The sequence below is a fragment of the Phalacrocorax aristotelis genome, chromosome 6 (assembly GCF_949628215.1).
Source record: "Phalacrocorax aristotelis chromosome 6, bGulAri2.1, whole genome shotgun sequence".
Lineage (NCBI taxonomy): Eukaryota > Metazoa > Chordata > Aves > Suliformes > Phalacrocoracidae > Phalacrocorax > Phalacrocorax aristotelis.
This window is the reverse complement of record NC_134281.1, coordinates 25,914,757-25,936,987: the sequence shown is the minus strand read 5'-3', so window position 1 is coordinate 25,936,987 and position 22,231 is coordinate 25,914,757. Positions and strand designations below refer to the sequence as shown.

Here is a 22,231-nt window from a genome sequence, read left to right as displayed (position 1 = left end):
GCCCTCTGCCTTTGCAGCGCGTCGTGACTGACCCAGCAGTCGCTCGGTGCTGCGGGAGCTCAGGGGATGCGTTACTGCGGGTTTTTCGCTTAGAAAAGACCCTGCCAAGGGCCGGTTGCTGAGGCCGCACCCGGCACTCCCTCATCCTCCGGCGCTGGGCGGCTGCGGGCGCGGAGGACAGAAGCGCCGCAGGCGGGGCCGCTGCGGAGCCCCACTCCGCCGTGCCGGCCGCTGCCACCCCGGAGCACCCCGCAGCGCCGGTGCCCGCCGGCGAGTGCCGGTGCCCGGCCTTCCCCCTCGGGCCCAGGCCGCCGCCGAGGCCCTCCCGCCCCCCGCGGCCGCCCCCTAGAGGCGGGCGAGAGTGGCGGACGCGCCGCTGAGGGGGAGGCAGCGCCTCCCGCCCCGGCCAGCAGTGAGGCTGCGACCGAGCCTGCCTGCGGATCGCACGCAGCACGCCGCGGCGCCCGCCCGCCCGGCTCCGCGCCCTGCTCGCCGCAGCCTCGCCTTTCTCTCGCCCGGCCAGATGATGAACTTTCTGCGGCGCAGGCTCTCGGACAGCAGCTTCATTGCCAACCTGCCTAATGGCTACATGACCGACCTGCAGCGGCCGGAGCCGCAGCAGCCGCCGCCGCCGCCTCCCTCAGCCTCCTCGGCCCCTGCCTCTGCCTCCCCGGCTGCCGAGCGCCGGCAGCCGCCGCAGTCGGCGCCCCCCCAGCAGCAGCCGCCGCCGCCGCAGCCGCAGCAGTCGACAGGCAGCAGCTTCTTCAGCTCCCTCTCCAACGCCGTGAAGCAGACGGCGGCCTCAGCCGGTCTGGTGGATCCCTCCTCCGCCGTCTCCTCGGCTGCCGGCAGAAAGTTCAAGCTGCTCCTGGTCATTGACGAGCCGCACACGGACTGGTAGGTGCCCCTGCGCCCCCCTCCGCACCCCCCCCCCCCTTCCCCCCAGTCCTTCCCCTCCGTCACACTGCGGCCCCTTTTCCCCGCGGGCCCCGGCCCCACTCCGCGGCCGCTCTCCCTTCCCCGGTGGGTGTGGGCACACCTGGGGGGGGGGGGGGGGGGGCGAGGCGGGCCGGGGCCGGGGCAGGCGGCGGGAGGGCCGGCGGGCCGTGCCTTCCCGCCGCCCGGCCTCGCTGAGGCGGCAGCCACGCGGCTGAAGCGAAGCGTTACGGACTGGAAGATGGAGAAAAAAAAAACAGCAAACCTTGGAGCGCCTGACTAGGAATGAAAGCCGTTTTCTATCAAAACAGTAAATAAAACATATCTACCGCCCTGAAAAAGCATATCCTTGTGTTCTCTAGCGAAATAAAGAACTCACGTATAGGTGCAGGTAGGATTTAGGTGTCTTAGGCACGAATTTCTGTTTCGAACTGCGTGTGGTTGTAGCGTTATGTGTGTTAATTCATATTTATGAGTTTCCACGTAGATCCCGCTGCTTCTGTTGCAGCGTCTAATATGCGTGTTCAGGTGAAGGTCCTTCAGGATATTGAGGACAAGCCCTCAGTTCTGCCTTAGCCCCGCGGGTGTGCGCGGCTAGGTTAATTAAAACTTCCCCGGTTTTGCTTGGGGTGGGTGTTTTGCTTCCACTATCCTCACAAAAAAATGCGGGATTTACAAAACATAAAACTTGTACGTCAACTCATTTCTTCCTGTGCCTGGCTGCTACCAGTAGGAGAGGTTATAGCTTTTGCAGACCTGTTTATCACATACAATTCTGGTGGATGCTGTATTTTATTGGAAGGATGTATACCTATTAATCGTTTGTGAACATGTTTCCGTATAAATGCGCGTTTACACATCAAGCTGTGAATCGTCTCATTCGCTGTTGCTAATTACAGTACATAAGGTTTTAATAGTGCCTTCAAATAATACCGAGTAAAAGAAGTATGTTTTTATAACACTGACATCATTCAGTAATGGATTGTGGGTTTGTGATTTTTATTGTCAGCTTCTCAAATTTATAGCCTTAGTGTCTAGATGGATTTGTACAGTTCTATGATTTCATGCAATTTGCTTTAAAATGGTACTTCAATAAAATACTTGAAACAAAAATGTAAGCTTTTCTCTATAGCACATATGTTATCAATGTTATGATAACATTATCTGTTATATTTTTGGGTTTTTTTTTCCTACTGTGTTTGGGTTTATGGTTGTTTTTTCATTTTTTTTTTTTTTTTTTAGATAAAGGGTTGTTGTATCTGCTGGACTAAGACAGCCTCTGTCATGGAGATGCATCCATGGACACTGCTCACTGCCTTGTAGATACATATATTTAATAGCCTACAATGCATAAATTTTTGCTTGGTAAATTAAATAACTGTATATGTTCATAAAGTTTGTTTCTGGTAGTATTTTTCCATACCTACTGAAACCATCCTGTGTATGATAAACATGACATGTTTTACGTACTGGATAAATGCACCCAAAAATAACACTATCTGTTGGCAATAGCAAAGCTTTTAAACCTCTGCACAGTGAATGCCACTAACAGCATTCCCAGTAGTAGACTAGATGCAGTCACAAATATACACAAGGTTACTCTTGCTTTTTTCTTTTTTTTTTTTTTTTGTCTTTCTCATAGTATGTGACATGGATATGTAGTAGCTCTAGAAAGAACAGTTTGTTGTTGACCTGGCTTTTCCTTCTTCAAAAAGATAATAATTTTGTAACTGAAGATGTTAAAATAAAATTTGAAAAATTATATATGTGGGTATTCTGATAATACAGGCAGAAAAGTTTGTTCCATACCTTTGGAAGTATGGATATCCATACTGAGATGTATTGAACTGCTGTAGAATTTGACTATATGGGCTGAAAGGGCATACAAGTGATAACCTAAAAAAAAAAATATCATTGAAAGATTGGAACTGGCAATAGATGAATTTCAGTGGTCTGATGGCCACCACACTAGCTACCCTGCCTGGTATGATGCACTGACGTACAGTTTAGCAAGATGAGGTATGTAGAGCTGCTGTCATGTGGTACACTAAACAAACCCTGTCAATAACAAGAAAAACAGTACCAAATAAATCTCTTGGAGCCTCCCAAGAAACAGTTACAGTTGATTTACATTAGTCCTGAGAGGAAGATCATATGCTGGGTGTTTGTTTTAGTAATGTTTTGAGCTGCATTGTCTTTGTCTTAAATTGAAAATGTATGTATTGCTTTTGGACTATAGTTTCAATAGAAATAAAAGCATTTCAGCCTGGATCACACTGAAATCCTACTAATTCAGTATCCCCTTTTTAGCGTGGGCCGGAGGACGCACTAAGCACCGTCTCCTGTCAGCAAAGAATATTGCCTCTAGCGTCAAAAGGACGTTTTGTTTCTAATATATTTTATTTCTATTAGAGATTGACTCATACTTGAATTCTGAAAATCAGTAACCCAACATTATTATTGTTGCAAATGGAATTATGTGGGATATTCTACATATGAATAATGTTCAGTTGTTTGCATTTTTTAATCTTGATCTCAGTGACTTTTTAATCATTTTCTTGCCTTGAGGAGTTTGCCCTTGAGAAGTTTTGAAATTCTCCTTTTCAGTTTCTTTACTTTTATGTTGTGGGATAGGGAAAAAATGGGACAATTAACTTATCTGTACTAATTAGTGTATTTTTACTGTGTTATATTATCTAACTTCTTAAGGAAAGAGAGCAAATGCAGTCATCATGTCAAACCATCCTCCTTTCTCCAGTAACACTCTCAAAGATGTGTTAGAGCTGTGAAAGACAATTCTTTTCCTACAGGTTCTTCGGAAACTTGCAGCTACGTAGATGAGAGACATCTCTGAGGGCTTCTACTAAAGGCAAGGCAGGACTACAAAATAAGCTGTTATCAAAGACTTTTTACCAGCTCGTAGCTTTATATGGGCTTCAATGGCAAGTGTAGGAAAAAAATGAAAACAGATCTGTAGTCAACTATGAGAGACAAATCCACGACACGCGGTTTTGCTTGGTTCTGGTTCTCGTGGACTACTTAGTCACTTTATACAATAAATAATCCTTTGGTCCAAAGGGGAAAGCAAATTGCTAGCGATCATTTTCACGAATTATCTTTGAAACCTTCTGTCATTGTAGAATGTCACCATAAAGAAGGGGTGACCTGTAATGCAAACACTCCTTCAAATGGAGCAGCACTATTAATGTATATAAAGGCATTGGAAAAGCTAATTTTATTTTCTGGCCAGTTCTTTACGCATTTTAATGTCACATTCTTTTGATCTGCAGCTGCATACTGAACAGATGTTTTCAATACCTTTCCTGATGTCCGAACCCTTTTCTGAGTTAACACATCTAGTTGAGAACCTTACATAGTATTTAAAGATGTAATGGAAAAGTGCCTGATTTGGAGACGCGTCATGGGTCTGTGAGAGGGAAGAGCTTTAAGAACCACTTGTTAAGTTTAAGATTTTGTGTAATATACTTCATTGATTGTTTTACAGCTTTAGGTATCTTTGTTGACATCTTTGCAAATGGAGTAAACTAGGAAGTAAAATAATTTGTTCAAGGTCATCCAAGAGGCTAGTGACAGAGCTAAATTAAAACCTAGGCAGCTTGCTTAACCTCTTCTTTTAATTCTCCTTTCCTAGCTACTGGTCTGCATTAAGTGTCCAAAATTTTCAGCTAGATAAGTTTATTTTAAATAGTATTTAATTTCCTCAGAAATTAACCGTTTTCATCTGTATACAAAAGGTACTGAATATTCAATGCTGAACAAGCAATTGATTAGAGGCCGTACATCAGTGGCAAGGTGCCAAAATGCTGGGTATATAGATTATTATTAAAAACTTATGTGTAATATTTAGAAAGCTGTTTCAATATTGAAAACTAATTATTGCTTTGCCCGTTTTGTGCTTTAAAGCTTGACTATAAAACTCGTTGGCAGTAGCAGTCAAACTATAAAAAGAATCAAGTGCAAAAATTTTGTTCTTGTATTTTTAAGCACAAACCTTGTTATAAGTATCAGTATCTTTTTTTCCAGGTAATTATGCATTTCTTGTAATGTTTACTGCCTTAGTAGTTAGTCATCTTGTGATAGGCCGAAACAATAATTTCCAAATGGCTGGGACAAACGCTATATGAAAAGCAAACTTTCTGTTTTAAAATTACGGAGTCATTTATGGGCAAGCATTGCTCATCAGAAATGTTTTTAATAGGAACACTATTGTCGTAGTGCAGAAAAATGCTGGGTTTTTATACACAAATTTAGTAAAGTGAGCAGAATGGGTTTATTGGGTTTTTTGCCTTTACTAGAAGGTGGAAAAAGTTACAGTTAAAAATATGTGCAGTTGTTTTATGTAGGGGTAACTACCAAACAATTTGTATACTACAACAAAAATTCATTGCAGTTTTTCTGTTCAGTAGGGATGGTTCCAGTTGTGCATAACTAATTAGCATTTTCTAAGTCCAGTTGAACTAGAATTCTAAGTTATCTTATTTGATAGTAATAGGCTGATTTAGTAACTGCACTATTTATTGCATTCAGTATAAGTCTTCAGTTAGTGAGTTTTCCAAATTTAGAGGGTGTCACTTAAATTTTAGTAATGCATAAATGAGGGCAACTGCTTTGCCAGAGCTCTCTTTAGTCCTCTGGGATGACAATGTCTAGAAGGACAGTGTTCTTGCCAGCCTCCTGGCATTGTGAAGCATGCTGCTACTAGTAAAGAGCATAAAGCCACAACATAAAAAGGGGAGGGAAACCCAGGGCATGGGCAAACATGGAACTAATGGGGATTGCATAGATGGAGGGGGATTGCAAGGGTCCTTTGGCACTCATTTAAGGGTTGAAGGTAAGAAGCTTTTGAAAGCAAGTTAAGGCAAGAGACAGCTGTGTTGCAGAGGTATGAGGAGACTGATTTTTAGAAAGGTCTAAGCTCTTAAGACTGACCGAATGGCTAAATGTAGGTATATGCCTTCAGTCAATGGATGTAAAGAAAGGGTAATGTTATCAATATATGTATTTTATGTAGGAAGAAAAGACATAAGTTACTTTTAAGTTCAATTTTAAATTTAGGTTTAAGTTTACTTTTTAAGTTCAATTTTAAATGCTAATTAAGATCTGCTGTGCCTTTTGCAACAAGAAACTCCTGATATTAAAGGGAAAACAGCCTTGCCTTTGGTGTAACACTGTGATCTTTCAAAGAAGGCAACGGGTTCCTTAAAACCCCTGAAGCTGAGCAAGAATGATAAAGATTATAGTTTGTTTTTTTCTTCATTTTTTGCTTGATATGAAAACTTCATATTTCAAAATTATCTTTGTGAGAAGTTTTATTTGAATCTTAAAAAAACTGGATATATTGCAGTCTAATTCTAGTTATCGTCTTTGGATCAAGTTCCTAGTACTCCAAAAAGAAGCTGCCAGCTAGATTTTACATGAAGACAATATGTACTTAGACAGCTTCTTAAAACCAGGTAATTAGATCAGTACTAGTTCCCAGCACACACTGCAATTTTCAGTTCTGCATTAAGGGCTCTTCATTTTTGCAATCAAGATAGTAACATAATTAAAGGAGAGATGCAGGCATGTGCAGGGGCTGCCATGAGCACAAGCAACACATCTCTCTGCTGGCTGGAAGGATACACTCAGGCATGCAGATGAAACAATGTGCGTTCCTGTAAAGCAAGGAAAAGTTTATTTTGAACTTGGTCTCCTCATCAAGTGTGAGCATCTGAGTGTGTTTTCCTGAAGTGGTGGAAGTTTAGCTCACTGAGCCGTGTTACTTGTTGTTTGGCCATTTTTAAAAAAATTAAGTCCATGCTGGGCAAGAATTTAAGAATAAGGACATGCAGCTGAACTAACTGAAGTATGTAATGGAAGGTGTTAACAAATCTGAGTTTGTAGCATGCAGCAATCTCATGCAAGTTATATTTCATGTCTGTTCACTGAAATGGCCAGCTGATACAGTTCTGCACCAGACAATGTGTGTGCTGGTATTTTAAGATGATCCAACAAAAAAATTGTGGAGTTTTTTCCTGTTTATCTGCAGTTCTGTCATGTGTAATACTTGGCTATATTAGTATAAATAGCAGAACACAGTACATGACAGAGTTTGCCTTTTTTAGTGGATATAAAAAAAGAAGCTTCTAGTGGAAAACACTTTGTCCTCCAAATTCTCTGTGTTGCTTTATGTCAACAAGCTCTTACATGCTCTAACATTATTTTTGGCAACTTAGTGTATATGAGATGCTGACTACAAATTCGGACAGATTGTATCTGGTGACGTCCCACGTTCCATCTCTGTTCCCCGTGCTCAGAATCCGAGTGAACCTTCCCCACTGCCTCCTTTATCTATGAAGAGACTACAGAAACTTCTCTGAAGCTTAATGAAACCTACAGTAACATGTTTAGTTGAATAGTTAATATTAAAAAAAAAAAGTTTGACAATGTTTTCTTTTAAAGCTTGCTGTAATGGAAGGGAAATGGAAAAATTGTCAAGGAAATTATGAATGAATTTTAGATAGGTATATTTCCAAGTAATAAGACTGAAGCAAGAGATAAAGAGAATAACATTGCTTTGTAGACTTTAGACCTATGTGAAATAAGAAATTCTGCTTACAGGCTAGTCAGAATTTGATAATTATTTGCCAGTAGCAAATTGTAATCTGTTGAAATAGTAATAGAATGAAACAAAAGGTTATTAAAACTATATTATTAGACTTCTTACTGTTCATCTTGAAATAGTGTATCTAGAGGACTTACTGTATTTTGAGCTCTGTTTTAAATGGGTATTTGCTATTCTGTAAACACTATATGACACTGCAAGACTACACATTTTTGTTGAAACCATGTTTCTCCAAAAGAATCATGCTAAATATTCTCACAGTATCAATATAGTCTTGAAGTAGTGACTTCATTGTATGCATTTTTAGTACTCGGTTCTTAACAATGCTATGATAGACGTAATGTCACGTAATTTTATCACCTTTAGCTCTTCACCCAGCCTACCTGTTGTGAATGCTCTAAACTATAGAAATCTGTTTTTAATATAACTGAAATAGACTGATGTTTTGGATTTTTGTACATTTGTAGATAAGATAGACTGCAGTCTTCTTTCAAAATATGATAAGAATTGAATGAGAAATATGTGTTTTCTTAAGACACAAGTTTATAATCAGAGAACAACTACAGGAAGTGAGATTTGGATGTAGAACCTCTACAGAAGGAATCTAGACCTGGTTGGATGAACACAGCAGCAAATGTTAATTACAAGTAGCTGGAAAAGTTGCAAAGAATGGAAAAGAGTAAATTGGCAAAGAAAGCTATGTAGTAGATGACAAAAAGTGAAGCAATAAATTATGAAGTAATTGTTACCTGGAATAGTGATAGTGCTTCCAGGGATGAGGCTACTTACCTTGTGGAGTGAAAAAAAAATGTGTAATGAGCTGATAAGACTTTACAGATGCCATGGGTTGGAGGACAGCATCATACCCTGGTCTAGAATGCAAAATGCTTGCTTGATTGCACTGCTGCTTTTGCTAATTGAACAGCTTTATCTGAGCTGAGTCAAACTTAACATCTCAGAGGAAAGCTACTGTGCTTTTAGACAGCCAGCTGGAGGAGAGTAATGATGGGTATTCTTGGTAACATGAACTGTAGACTAGTTTAAGCTTTTGCAAGTGGAAAGACTGTCAATTTTACAATACCCGTTTTCACTGCAAGTGTGTCCCTACCTAGCTGAAATGGAAATGTTAACGAACTCTGACAAATACACTGATTCCTAGCAAAGAGTTGGTGGCTAAGGTAAAATCCTTGTTTATATATTTGCAAGCAAAAGTAATAGAAATGTTTAATTCAGAAGACACTGAATCTTAGATCTGAAGAGGCTGTTTCTGGTTTTCCTACAGACCTGTGATGCCTAAAGTGGAACAGGGCTGGGCCTCAGCTGTAGCTAAGGCTGGGTGGCTTTTGCTTCAGCTGTGTCAGGCAAGAGCATGGCATGTCCAGGGCTGGTGCTGTGATTGTGGCTCCCTGGCGGCAAACAAGCTGGCAGGGTGACGTAGCTGATCCAGGCTGCCAGAGTATACCTGCTTACTCTACTCCTTCCTGAATTGCAAATGTTAGTGGAATTAATTTATTAATGGCTTGGTCCAGCAGACACTGCAGAAGAATATGGAACTTCAGGCTTTGAAGAACCCTTCTGATTTTTCTGCATGCTGCAGGTAACTTTATCCTTCTTCCTGTGTATCTGTGATTAAGTAGGTAGAAGACACATGGGATGTCACAGCGTTGCTGCTTAAGTGCAGCTGGGAAGGAGTGTGAACAACATTCTCTTAATTATTTTCACCTCTGAGCTTGGTCTCAGCCTATTTTTTGTAAGTTACTGTGACCTCTTCATTTGAGAGGTAGGGGCAGGAGAATAGTTCCTTCTTCCCTCAGTGGAAATTAGGGACTTAGTCCCGGCTTATGCAGATAGAGCCATAAATGCATTTGCCCTATTTTCATTAAAAACAAACAGAAAACCAAACCAACAACAAAAACCCAAGAAAAACAAACAAAAAAAAAACCCAAACAAAACCCAACACAAACCAACTGTGGGAGGCTTGGTGTCTAACAAAGTGTGATCACCTCTTTTTGCCAGCCACCAATCAAGTAGATAGGGAGAATAAAATCATCACATGCCACCATCAGCCAGTCAGGTGCTAGAAGTTGTTACAAAAGGCCAACCATTAAATGCACTGTCCTTTAGCTTTTGGTAATGGCTGTTCCATGTTTGACCTTGCTTGATTTACCATTTGAGCTCTGTAGCCTTACGTCCCAATTGCATATTGGTGTTTATAATGCATTGTATACACTGACTGCTAGCAGGAGTTACTAAAAAATTTTTAAAAATCTATGCATTTATTTGAATTTTTGTCAGGTGATTCAAATAATTAAAAAATATTATTAGAGCCTGAGATAAAATCTTTTAAATATCTTTATTTTGTTCTAAAGCACCCACATAAAATTATTAGATATAAACAAATAGATTTCTTCAATTTAATGAGTTGTTCCTATTTATAGATTATAACGTATTAAAAATATTTTAAAATATTACAGAGAAGTAGATTAAACAAGAACAATAGGACTTTTAAGAAAAAAATATGCTATAATTTCCTGTCCTAAAAAGCTATTTTTAAAAATATCGCCTTTACAGAAATAAACTGTGAATGAATAAGCATTAGGGAATCTCACAATGAACAGATAAAAATCTATAAGTTTTTCTTTAAAGGTATAATGGGCACAGTTTCCTCATGAATATTTAAAACTGTAATAGGATGTTGTTTTTACTGCTCAAAGTGAAGAAAAATTATAAAACTCATCAAGATATATAGTAAAAATAATGCATTTTTTTAAGAAGTCAATTGACACTTTGTGAACAGCAGCAGAACAAGGATGCAGCAAAGGTTGATAGGAGTCTTGGTTTTATTTCGGTAGGCATGGAAGTATTACGTCCTCTCGTCAATTTGTGCTTTGTTTTCAGAGATGGGCACTCTGTCAGGGTACTGATACATCTTTATTGCAACAGTAACCTTTAGGCTTCTATATTTCTGATTTAAGCTAATTTACCTCATCTTGTATGCAGCAAGTGCTTCTTTGTTAAATAGGCACTAGAATAGGGGAGCATGCTTTGTAATTTCAAAATTAATATAAACAGTCATAAAACAAAATATCAGCAATGTGTACTGTTCATTGGAAAACTTCTGCAGGTAATTACTCTGGTATTTGTTGAGAAGGTGAGCATGGAGTAGCCATAAAGAAAGCTTGTGGCACAGCTAATTATAAAACCTAAGTTATATTTGTGTGCAGATGTGTCCCCATCTTTAGGAGTCAGAAGTATCTGCATTCCATTAACTTTCTGAGCAGGTATCTCAGAACTGAGTGCAAGTTTAGATACTCTTTCTATGATATCTGAAAATAAAGTGGTTCTTTTGTGCAATAAGTGCATTTATCTCTTCATTTTGACCTTGCAAATCTAATACTGTTTATGAAACATTGACTTTTTTTGCTGAATTGCCTGGTTTGTAGGGGCTGTAATCTGCTGAGCTATAGTCTTACCAGTTTCTGTTTATCATTGTGGCAGATGCCAAGATCCTTTATTGTGATAATATTGACTTCTTGCAAGAGAAACCAGGGGTGAGTGTGTGAGTATATGTGGGGGATAAAAACAAGCCTAGGGAAAAAAAGCAGAAGTTAAATTGTCTCTTATTTTAGTTTTATGGTTTAAAGTGAATTCCAAAAGAGAAAAAATTGGTGCTGATTTCTAACTTAAAGACAAAGTAGCAACATGACCTTATTGTATATCTATCTCTGTGTCTAACTTTTGTTCTGTTTAACCTTGTTTCTTGTTTATTACTTCTGATTTCTTACTAATAAAAACTGATTATGATTCTACTGCAACAATACAGATTTAGTAGATCAAACTCCAATGTGAGATCAGGCACAGTCTCTTAAGTCTCACATTTTGTTTGAAGAAACTAGGATGGTTCCAAAGAGGAACTATCCACCATTTCACTACCTCTTAGTTTGCTTCAATGATTTATTTTGCTTTGAAGATAATTTCCAATGAAAGCTTTCTATGGATATTCACGTTTTATCCTGGTTCATCATTAACAAAGCTTCAAAAAATTTTAAAGGTTTCTTTCCTTTGTAGGACCAAAAATGGGTAATATTAGAAAATTCATCATCGCAGATTTGGGGTTCTGGAAGGGCAATAAAAAGGTTTTCTCATAAAACATGATAAATAAGTCCAATTCCTTTGAGGATTACCTAATGTACTATGGAACTTGTTTTACTTAGTAGTCATTGTCTTAGCCAACTACTGTTTGAGGCAAATAAAACTCACAGGAATATTTTTAATTAGGAAAAAATATTTCTTTCATGAGGCCTTTGTCTTTGAAGCAATAACCAAAATTACTTTTCCTGAGTCTTATATAACTTTTGCATTCAATATATATATTAATAAATGACAATAGTGTTTATAGTAGCACTTCTAAAATTTTAGAATAAAATAATATTTTTAAGTATTTGGGATGAGGTTTAAATAGGCAGGCATTACACCTAAAGCAACAAAAAGTTGCTTTAATAGTAGTGTGCTAGCATTATGAAGGGTGTATTTGTGTGTGTGTGCATATATAGCTGTATGTAATTTTTTTTTAAAGAAGGATTTGTAGGAATTTTCACTGGTGGACATGGTCCAGATAGATAATACTTCTGTGGTTGTAGTTTTCTTGCTCTGGTGCTTTTGGGTTGCACTGGAATAAAAGGGCGCTCTTCCTTTGTGCCACTGGAAAGCCACTCAGCCATTTTGAATACAAGTCTCTAGTATGGGTTGTAATGACAGAAGGCATGGGATTTAGAGATTCACTATTTTGTATGAGGTTGTACTCTACCTAAATTCTTTTGGTTGGACCCAGGTTCTGGAAATTTTGTGCTGATTCATTTTCTTACTGAGGAAGAAATGTCTGGTATGAACTAGCAGCAATTCAACATACAAGACGGTAAGATTAATTTTCTTGGCAGTAGTAATATTTTAGAGGAGTCGAGAGACACTAATATAATTACTGTGTATTAAGGTTTATATTATTGTTATTAAAATAACTTCAACTGGGTTGGTCTATGTTCATGAAACAGATGGGTAGAAGCAGACGGCAGGTCTGTTCTTTTCAGGCTGGTGAGGAACTTAAAGCAGTCCTTTTCAGTTGAAGTCTTGCAGTGGTTGTCTAGGCTTTTGTTTGCTAGAAGTCTTCAAAAGTTAAGCAGCTGATGAAGTTTTGGGGTTTGATTTTTCTTCTATTTTTTGTTGGTTGGTTTTTTCCCCCTGAATAGTGTGACCCACTGTAAATATACATTTGAGATCCCCAAATCTTTGGCTGTTAGGTGGTATATTGATGACCTATCAGGTGCCAGGTAGCCTTCAGAATAAAATACTACTGCAGAGTAAAATGAGATGTTACCATGTGATTGCTTTTGCAGGTGAATTGTCCAAGTCCCTTGGTGGTAATGTCCATGTATTTCAAGAACAGTACTCTGAAAAGCTTTTGAAGTAGAATAAATACACCAGGTACTATTATTCTGAAATCCAGGCTGTGTGTGATTTTTGTATTGTAACAATGTAATTAAATCTGTATTTTCTGGTTTGCTATGCTTGAGGTAGCTTGTTATTGGGCTGATGTAGGCTTTTTCCTGAGTATTTTTTAGTCATTTCTTGTTTGGGTGATATAGAACAATGTGTTTATGATGCTTCCTGTGGAACAGAATTCCAGTATTGATTTCAGCATTTGAAAAAACATGTGGCAAACTGCTATCTGTCAGTCAAGATGGTATGAAGACCTTGTGCATATAACTGCTTAACAAATGGAAGTGTAAGATTTAAAGCACGTGTTACTTCATTTAGATGCTCATTTCCAGTTCATGAATTTTCAAATGAGTGTTTGAAAGGAAGCAAACTTAAATGATATTGTGAAAATATCTATTTTTGAGGGGCAAGCAGTAATTCTAAAAGAGAGAGCCATGACTTTTCAAATATGTTATCAGGGTTTCATTTACCTAGATCTCCTACCTAAGGCAATGATGTTTATAAATGTTAAATAATTTTTTTAAAGCTGCTTTTACTAGCCTTTTTTCAATTATTTGATTAATTCAAAGAATTTGAAGAATTTAAAACTCTACTATTGATAGTAAATCAATGCTATCTGTATAGTAGAATATAAAACTATGTAGCACAATATAGAACCTATAAAAAATTAATATTAAATAGTGTATTTGTCAGTGCTAGGATTTTTGCTCAGAAGGGCTGAGATATTCTTCTAACGTCATATCTTACTTCATTTGCAATATCGAATTGTAACCACAGGATTATTGTTTACGTCGTACTCGGTGTATTTATGTCCATGCATATGAAGTTATCTAGTGATAGATGAGTGATCTTATTGCTGGTTGTAATAAGTGTAGGGCCACATCTCAGGAAGTGACGCTATCACCTAGTTTGGCAGTCTGTCTAGATGCTGAATTGAGGACCAGTAGTTCAACCACAAGCAGTAGTATGCAAGATCTCTGCACTGCATTATTTTGTTTGCGGGTTTGTCATAGCACTCTTGCAAGTACTGAAGTTGCACAAAAAGGAGAAGAATAAAGAATAGTAAACTTTCCATATATGATTTTTGTCTTATCAGAAGAAGTAAACATCAGCTTTTCATGCTGGGTCATTGAAAAGATAGTAATCTCTTAAAACCTGTAGCTTGGACAGGTAGTGAGTTAGATTTTGTTATCATCCATATATCCATGATATGGCATATCATGCCATAACTAGTAGTTTTAGAATATATCACAGAGAAGGTTATTAAAAAAAAAAAATAGAAGCAAAAAGGAAAATTTAAGTAGAAGAGAATTTTTAAGAAGTCAGTATGCTTACCATACACTGAAATGCATACAATACAAAATTTTTGATTCACTAATTTGATTCTTCAAAACTCTGTTTTGACAAAGTATTACAAGAATAGAAAAGTATACTTTTGTATTTCTTAAATTAGTCTGTATTTTAGAATAGTTTTTTGATAGATGATTTAGAAATTCTTTAGATCTAGACACCCTACTCAAGATGGCGGGAGAATCTTTTCAGTTTGGGGAATTTAGCAAATAACTTTCATGGTGGGAGATAGGATTATGTGTAATATATAGATCAAAGTAAATTATGTTAATCAGCAAAAGCAGCTTGCTATAATGCATGGTTGATCAAAGTCAACATCTCTGCTGCATCTGTGTTTGAGTAGTGTATTGTAACTGATAATCTAGTTAGCATACAAAATGAATTCTTTTTGTGTACCAAGAGGAGAGAGCTTAATATGCATGTGGGTAAAGGTATGTACATATGTATGAATGCCTCTGCGGTAAACCAGGGCTATTTTCCTGAAAGAGCTGTCCAAGGCGTAAAACTATTCTGCATAATGAGGACAAATTCTTCCAATTTGTCTGAAACATTGCCTGAAAACTCAGGATAAAAATCCATGACTGTAAGGCTAGTAGCAGTTTTTTTTAGTGTATAAATGGAAAAGAAATTGATTAGAAACAGCTTTGAACAGATAGTTAAAATTATAAATATGCAATCATCTTTCATACACTTTAGAAAAAAATTGTTTTTAGGTGCCAGGACCTGTCGATGTAGTTCCTTTTATTCTGTTCAACTGGAATAGCTTTTTTTCCTGTTCAAACTAAAATTATACTGAGATATAGTGATGCACTGTTACTATCTTTTACAATTCTCTTTGTCAGCTGTCTCTGCTAATATTGCTAAATACATTTTGAGGTCAGTGTGCAGTCAGTTAGCTTAACTGTGTTAAAAAAACCCAACCAACCAACCAACCAAACAAAAACCCAAACAACAAGTCAAAGTTCTAGAACCATTTAAAAGTTGGAATTTTTATTTAATAAAGAATATGTTAGAACTTGCTTTTGTTTGACTCAAGCATTACTGAAATAGTTTGGAAAGGGTGAAGAAGAAAAATCAAAGTATCCGTGTTTTTCATGTCATTGTCTCTTTTTATTAACTGCTTCTTATCTGACCCTTACATTGAAACACAAACTGAACATTTAGCATGAAATTACTGTGGAGGCTTGCAAGTGACAATGAAAGATACAAAATAGTAATTAGGCAGGTACTGTCACAATACCTGTTTGTTTAATTTTGTAATTTATATTTATTGTAATTTATTTTAATTTTTCCACATGAGCAGTTAACTACCTGTATGTGCTAGCAATGACATTTTGGAGAAATAGTATGGTGTGGTTAGTCATGACATTTTTACTAGTTGCTGCCTTTTAAAGACCTATTTCAAACCACTTCTTAGGGATTAGTTGATTTTTCTGAAAAGTTTATTCCTGACTTTAATTTGTCATCTTTTATTTCAAACAGGAAAACTTCATGACATGCTGGTCATAAATTTCTAGCATAAGCGATAAACCAAGGTAAATGTCTCAAAAAAAAATCTGAAGCTTTTTCAAGCAAATAAAAATATTTACTAGACAGAATTTCAGAAGTCAGTGGAGTGTTGTTGCAGATTCAACATAGCTCTGTGGCCAGGGAGAGCTCCATTCAGATGATCATTCTGACATGTGTTACAGTTTCACTTCCTACAAGCCATTAGCAATCAACTGTGGTGTCTGTTACCTTTCAAAACAATACTCATAAGGATGTGAAAGTCGGAGTCCGTCGGGAATTTTCAGTTATGAGGTTCTTTCCCTGCTCACTTTCCTTTCTTTCTAGAGTCTTCCTATGGAGAAGCTGGAAGCTAAGCTAATGTGAAGTTTACTGTAGACTTTTAAATCAATAATAAATCACAGAATGAAGAATGATGTAATTTTTAGTGTGCATTTAAAATTACTGCCAACAAATGAAATACTTGCCATTATTCAAGCACATTTCCTCAGAAGTACTTTTCTGACTTCTAAATAAAGTATCCATGTAGCGAATACAGGTATTGTTTAAAAAAAAAAAATCAAACAATTCAGGTCCCCCCTCCAGTATTTTCGTGGGATAAATATGTGTTTGACTTATGCCTTTTTCGCTTTGAGAACTTGTACATCTCTATTTATGGTAGTAGTGCTTGTTTTGAAAAAAAAATATACATCAGATGATTGAGACTTGCAATTTGTTACTTAGCCATTGATAGATCGCTTTGCTGGAATTTCTTTCTATTGGAATAATGGGGATTATATTTTCCTATTTCTGTAGTCTTCCAAGAGCCTATTATGAATAGCATTACAAAGAAAAATGGTTAGATGAAAAAACCCACAAGAAAATGGAAATTGAGCACACTGAACATCCATAAACTGTTTCTTCCGCTCCCTCAATTAATTTTGATATGTACATTTATAGCAGAGCAAAGTTTTCCCTAATACACATTTCTTGAGGGTTTGTTTTTGCTTCCCCCTCCTCATCCCTTCTCTCCCAGTCTTACATAGTGTTTTTTCCCTTTGGTCATTCAGCTCTTAGCAATTAGAAGTACTTGGCTTCCTGTAAAGATCATGTAGCTAATTTGCATCATGAACTAGAATGAATTGTCCTTTGTGAAGCTGCAGTAATGGATTTAAAAATTCTCGTGACTGGTTATTGATATACTTAATGCAACGTTGATATGTTGAAATACATTCAGTACCTTAATAGGTTATCTTTTTGCCATATATTTAAACTACAGTATCACTTGCATTTAGATTGTTGTAGCTCAAAGTTCTCTCCTTGTGCTCTTGCTGTCTGTGTGAAATTAGCTTTTCCTCTTTAACAAAATTTATCAAAATAAGTGAAAAGTACTAGCGCTTCCATTTCATTAGAATATTTATTCATAAGAATCTCTAATTAACTCACATTCATATTTCCCTTTATGCCAATATCTACTCTCTCCTTAAAGCCAAAATGACTTGCCAGAGTTCCTGTAATCATCTTCGTGTTTAAAAAGACTAAAATTAAAAAAAGTGTTGTATAGTACTTAAATTTAGACATTGGTTCACATGTACTAACACACATCTTGTAGTTTCAGTAGTAAAGCAGGCATTGGTAGCAATTTGGTTAGAGTTTGTTCCCTGTAATTGAATAATAGCACTATACAGGAATATATTACTGTAAGATCTAACATTGTAAACTGTTTTCTGGTGACTTACAAGTACATTTGGAAGAATACTGAAACCATATTTTCATAGGAGTGTTTGAAATTTGCATCAAGTTCTTCCAATTTTTAATGCCTTTTTGTTTTGCACATTTTTAGCATTTCAGCAGTTCAGCTTTTGAGAACACAGATTAAGTACTAAATTTTTAAAGTATATTGCAGGACACTTTTAAGATTCATCTGGGCAGGGTGCTGGGCCATCTTGTCTAGACTGTGCTCTTCATAGAAAGGTTGGACTAGATGATCCCTGAGGTCCCTTCCAACCTCTGATTCTATGATACTCATGGAGAAGGAATGTACATTAATACAAATCTCAATTTTTTCATGTAACTTCTGATTGTGATTAAGGACAGAATCATATGCAAGAAGTAATGACACTCATAAGCAGCTTATTATATTTTGCAGTTAAGACCAAGAATTGTTAGAGAAGCAAACCCTGATGGCAGACTGGAGAATGTAGTGAACAGCTTATTTACCTTCTAAAAAAATGGCAGGGCTTTTCTGAACCAGTTATTTGTTACTGGGGTTTGCAGTGTGTTTGAAATTACAAAATAATTCAGGAGCATGATGAAACTTTAAGTTGGGCAGCTTTGAGATAAGGCTTCATTTCTGCAGGGATGAGTAGAGTTGATACAGCTGATAATTATGGCTGTTGGTCAGGTATTGACCCAGGAAATTACTTAGAAACACTACAACTTCATATTTGTAGTAAATACTGGAATTACAGCTAAACCCATACTCTCCTTTTTGTTTTTTTAGTTTTCATAGAAGTGAAGAATGCTCTTGGTGATGAGATGTAGGGAAACCCCTGAAATTTCAGATTTTTTTAAATTTAGCAATAAAGAATTGTCATGTCAGTGAGACATTCCATCAAATGAAGCACAGGGACTTAAATCCTAGTCAGAGGCACCTGCATAATCGAGCCATGTTTCCCTAAGATGTACACACAGAAGGAATAATACAGTTCAGATAAACAAAGGTATGCTAGTTTAGCTGGCTTGAGTAGAAGCCATAGAGAATTAGCAAGGCACAATTATAGTGTTGCAAACCCATGGTGAATCCTGCTCAGTTGTTGCCTGCCCAGATAGCTAAAAGGCAGTGTGTGTACCCTTTGTGTGCTGTGATGGCATTTTATGTCTGCCTTTGAGTTCTGTGGCTATATCTTTTTATACTAGTGTAGCACAGAGTATGCCTAATAGCTTCATTTGAAGGAAGGGGGACTGATAACTTTCATACAGTAATAGTAATAAAATTTTTAAAAATTAAAAAATTTAAGGTATTGTAAAATAGGATAATACTGGGAAATGTAGGAAGATGAAGAATTTGTAAGATAACGTAATTATAAAAATTGCACTCTGTTTTTTCCAATATGTAGATATGCATGTTTTATATTCCATTAAGAACATTGTAAAAGTAAAATAACTAGTGTTTTTAAATGCTGCTTTAACTTTCTGTATATGCACTAGGGTTGACTTTTAGTAGCTTATTTTTGGTAGATTATGTATTTGTGGAATATAATGACATTGTACAAAGCAGTGGAATTTAAAATAAACAAAAATAACAGGTTTCTGCCTTGAATTATTATTTACCATTATTTCTTTGCTGCTTTTCAAACATTTCTAGAATGAGTACCAAAACATTTATCCCCATGGGAGTCTAGCAAACTTAGAATTAAATATGTAAATACTAACATAGAATTGTCAGTTAAGTAATTATAATGAAGCTTCAGTCTTGCATTAACCATCTTGAAATATTAAAGGTCTTTGGGTAGCAAAGAGTATATTTTGTTAATTTTACTTTAAAAAGAATATTTTTTTAACTATAATGATATAATTCCTGTAACTCTGAACTTTGCCTTTGGAGGTTTTTTTTTTCACTTATCGTTTTTTTCCCTTATTGTTTGAAAAACGTTGCAGGAGAGGTGGCATTGACCTCCTGACAGTTGATGGACAGAAAGGACTAAATTATTTTTCATTGTAGCAAACAATTGGAACAGATTTGCTACATTTCTAAAGTAGTTGCAGGCAGTTATATTATAAAATTAGAGTTTGGATCTGTCTTCTGAATTTTCAGGGCTTGTAAAGATTTTTGATTAATATAACATTGTGCGTATTTGTACTATATCAAAAAAAAACTTTAGTACAAGGCAAATACTTTGTATTTTAAAGAAGTGTAATTGCTTGCATGAAATTAGTGGACCTGGAAGTTTCCACCAATATTTCATGAAAATGTAGTTTATTTCATCCTTATATTTCAGAAAAAGCCTTAGTAGAGGTATTGGGGGGGAAAGGGGGAGGGTAGCATTAACCATTCAAATGGGAATAAGGATGTGTTTCCATAAATTCCTAAATTAGACGTCAAAATGCTGGAAATGCACTCCTCTGAAAACAAAAAATTAATTGTCACAGAAATGTATCTCAGCTTAGAGAAAATCCCTCCTCTGGGTGGAAGTCAGCACCATGACTCAGCTGCTGCTCTTTTCTGATAAAATGTATGTGGGTGGTTATGCTGCAGTAGTCTCTGTAGCCTTGCCTTCTGTTAGTGCCTACAGACATTTTTCTTACACCCACGCATGTTCTCTGGTTGAATACAGCAGATTAATAGTTTCTTTTTGACACTAGGAAGATGTATATAGGAGATCCTTTCCCTATGTGTACAAGAGATGTAAGTTTATTGTTTTAAAGCAAGCACATTTGTAGAGTGAAGCAGATTTAGTCAGAAAGGTGGAAAGATGTGTAAATAAAACTGTTAAATCTTTAATGTGAACACCGGGACATCTCATTCCTCTGTAAACACTAGCTTATCATATTTCCAGGGTGAAGTATATCTGTATTTTTCAGCAGGGTTGGGTTTGTTTTTTAATTCCGAAGAAATCAGTAGAAGAAAAATTAAACTTGCTTTTTCATGCTAGAGTATCTTAAAATATGTTAAAAGCCATCAGAAGTTTTACTGAAACTATTTTCCTTTAAAAAGCCAAAGGTGATGGATAACTGGCAGAATCTTCAGGAGGTGAAAAGTGGAAATTGAGAAGGATCAGGATTGCTTATGTTTTTGGGAAGACATAGCAAATGTTATGCACTGTCCAGGCTCTGCATTGCTGTGTCATCCTAAATGAAATGAAGAGGAAAAATGGGTATTACTTGTATTACATAGTATGGCAGCTATTAGTTTTTGTTGAATTGATTCTTGGTTTTCTGTTCTAGTGTTTGGCTTCTTTAAAGTTTAGAACTTAATTATATGACAAATATATATAGTCCGTATATAGATAGAATGACAAAAATTGGAATTACTTACTGACTTTTGTCCCACTGTTTGGAAATCATTGCGGATGTGTGTTTGTGCACTCATTCTTATATATTCAGCATCTTCCAGGGAATCTATCTCCATGGTACATGAGTTACAACTTAACATGAGTCTAATTTTACAAATCTTGTGGTTTTTCTAACCAGTATTAGCATTTCATCAGGTAGAATTGACAATGTAGAAGTCAAATGCCTAAGTCAAATGTCACTGACCAAATGTTTTAGCCACATTCAGTACAATCTCTGGAAAAATTAGGTATAGCCGAAGTCCCAATTTTCCTCTTTATAGCCATGCAGTATGTCAGATAGCTGTTGATCAGCTTTTCGTAATGCTCCTGTTTGAAGTTATATCCATACTTAGCAGATTAAACTGAGACTACCTTTTTTGATTTACAAATTGTCTAATAACTGATCAGTTGTTATCTCTATAAAAAGTTCCCTTCTTGCTACGCTCAGTGGGCAGATTTTTAAACTGTTAAATCTTTGTTTCTTCACTGAATTCTTGTAAATTGTGGGGGTAATTATAGTGGTTTGAAAATACCTTGGTGGTGTTGACCTTTTAAACAATGTTTTGTAGACACTGGGCATGTGGCAAATATCTTCGTTTTCAAGAGTATGCTAATCTGTAAAGCTTTATAGTTTGCTTGTGGTTTTTTTTTGTTTCTTTTGGGGTTTTGTTTTTTTTTTTTTTATTTGAAAGGGTCAGTTGGGAAGATGTTTTTGGAAGTTTAGAATGAGAGCCTGAAAGACTGAGGATTACAGCTTTAGTTTCTTTTCTATACAAGTGTTTAAATGTTATCTGACAAATCATTCTCACTCTTCATATAAGCTTCCTTGGCAAAACAAACAAAAAATTCCCTATGCCTCGTATTGTTTTCTAATTTAAGTAATTAATTAGTTAGATCTGAGCTGATTGTAAAACAGTTTTCCCCAGTCAATTGCTCTTACGAAATGTTTTGGTACAGTAAGATGTTGGAACTATGAAAGAAATGGCCAGCATATTGTGCTGCGTTTGGCTGAGAAGGGGTTAATTCTCCTCACTGTGGGGGTCGGCTACCTTTCCAGCTTCCCGCTCTGCCGCATGGTGGGGTCTGGAAGGGGCAGGGCCATGGTGGGGGCGGCTGACCCCGACTGGCCAATGGCAGGTTCATTCCATACCATGTGACACCATGACCAGTATATTAAGGGGGGGCAGTTTGTGGCTCAGGAGCAGCGCGGCGTCGAGTCGGCGGGCGGTGAGTGGCTGTGTCGCATGTGGTTTGTTTCGGCGGTTCGCTCCCTCCCCCCTGGGGTTTT

At 37.2% G+C, this 22,231-nt stretch overlaps 1 protein-coding gene across 1 annotated transcript in view; it reads left to right on the top strand.

The window, feature by feature from the left end:
• The first annotated feature begins 417 nt into the window (after window positions 1-417).
• The window catches only part of SYN2 (synapsin II), a 203,858-nt gene continuing 182,044 nt past the window's right edge, over window positions 418-22,231 (top strand). The window contains exon 1 of the mRNA XM_075096744.1: window positions 418-897. Coding sequence (XP_074952845.1) covers window positions 524-897 — 374 coding nt within the window. The 5' untranslated portion in view covers window positions 418-523. The remainder of the gene's footprint in view (window positions 898-22,231) is intronic.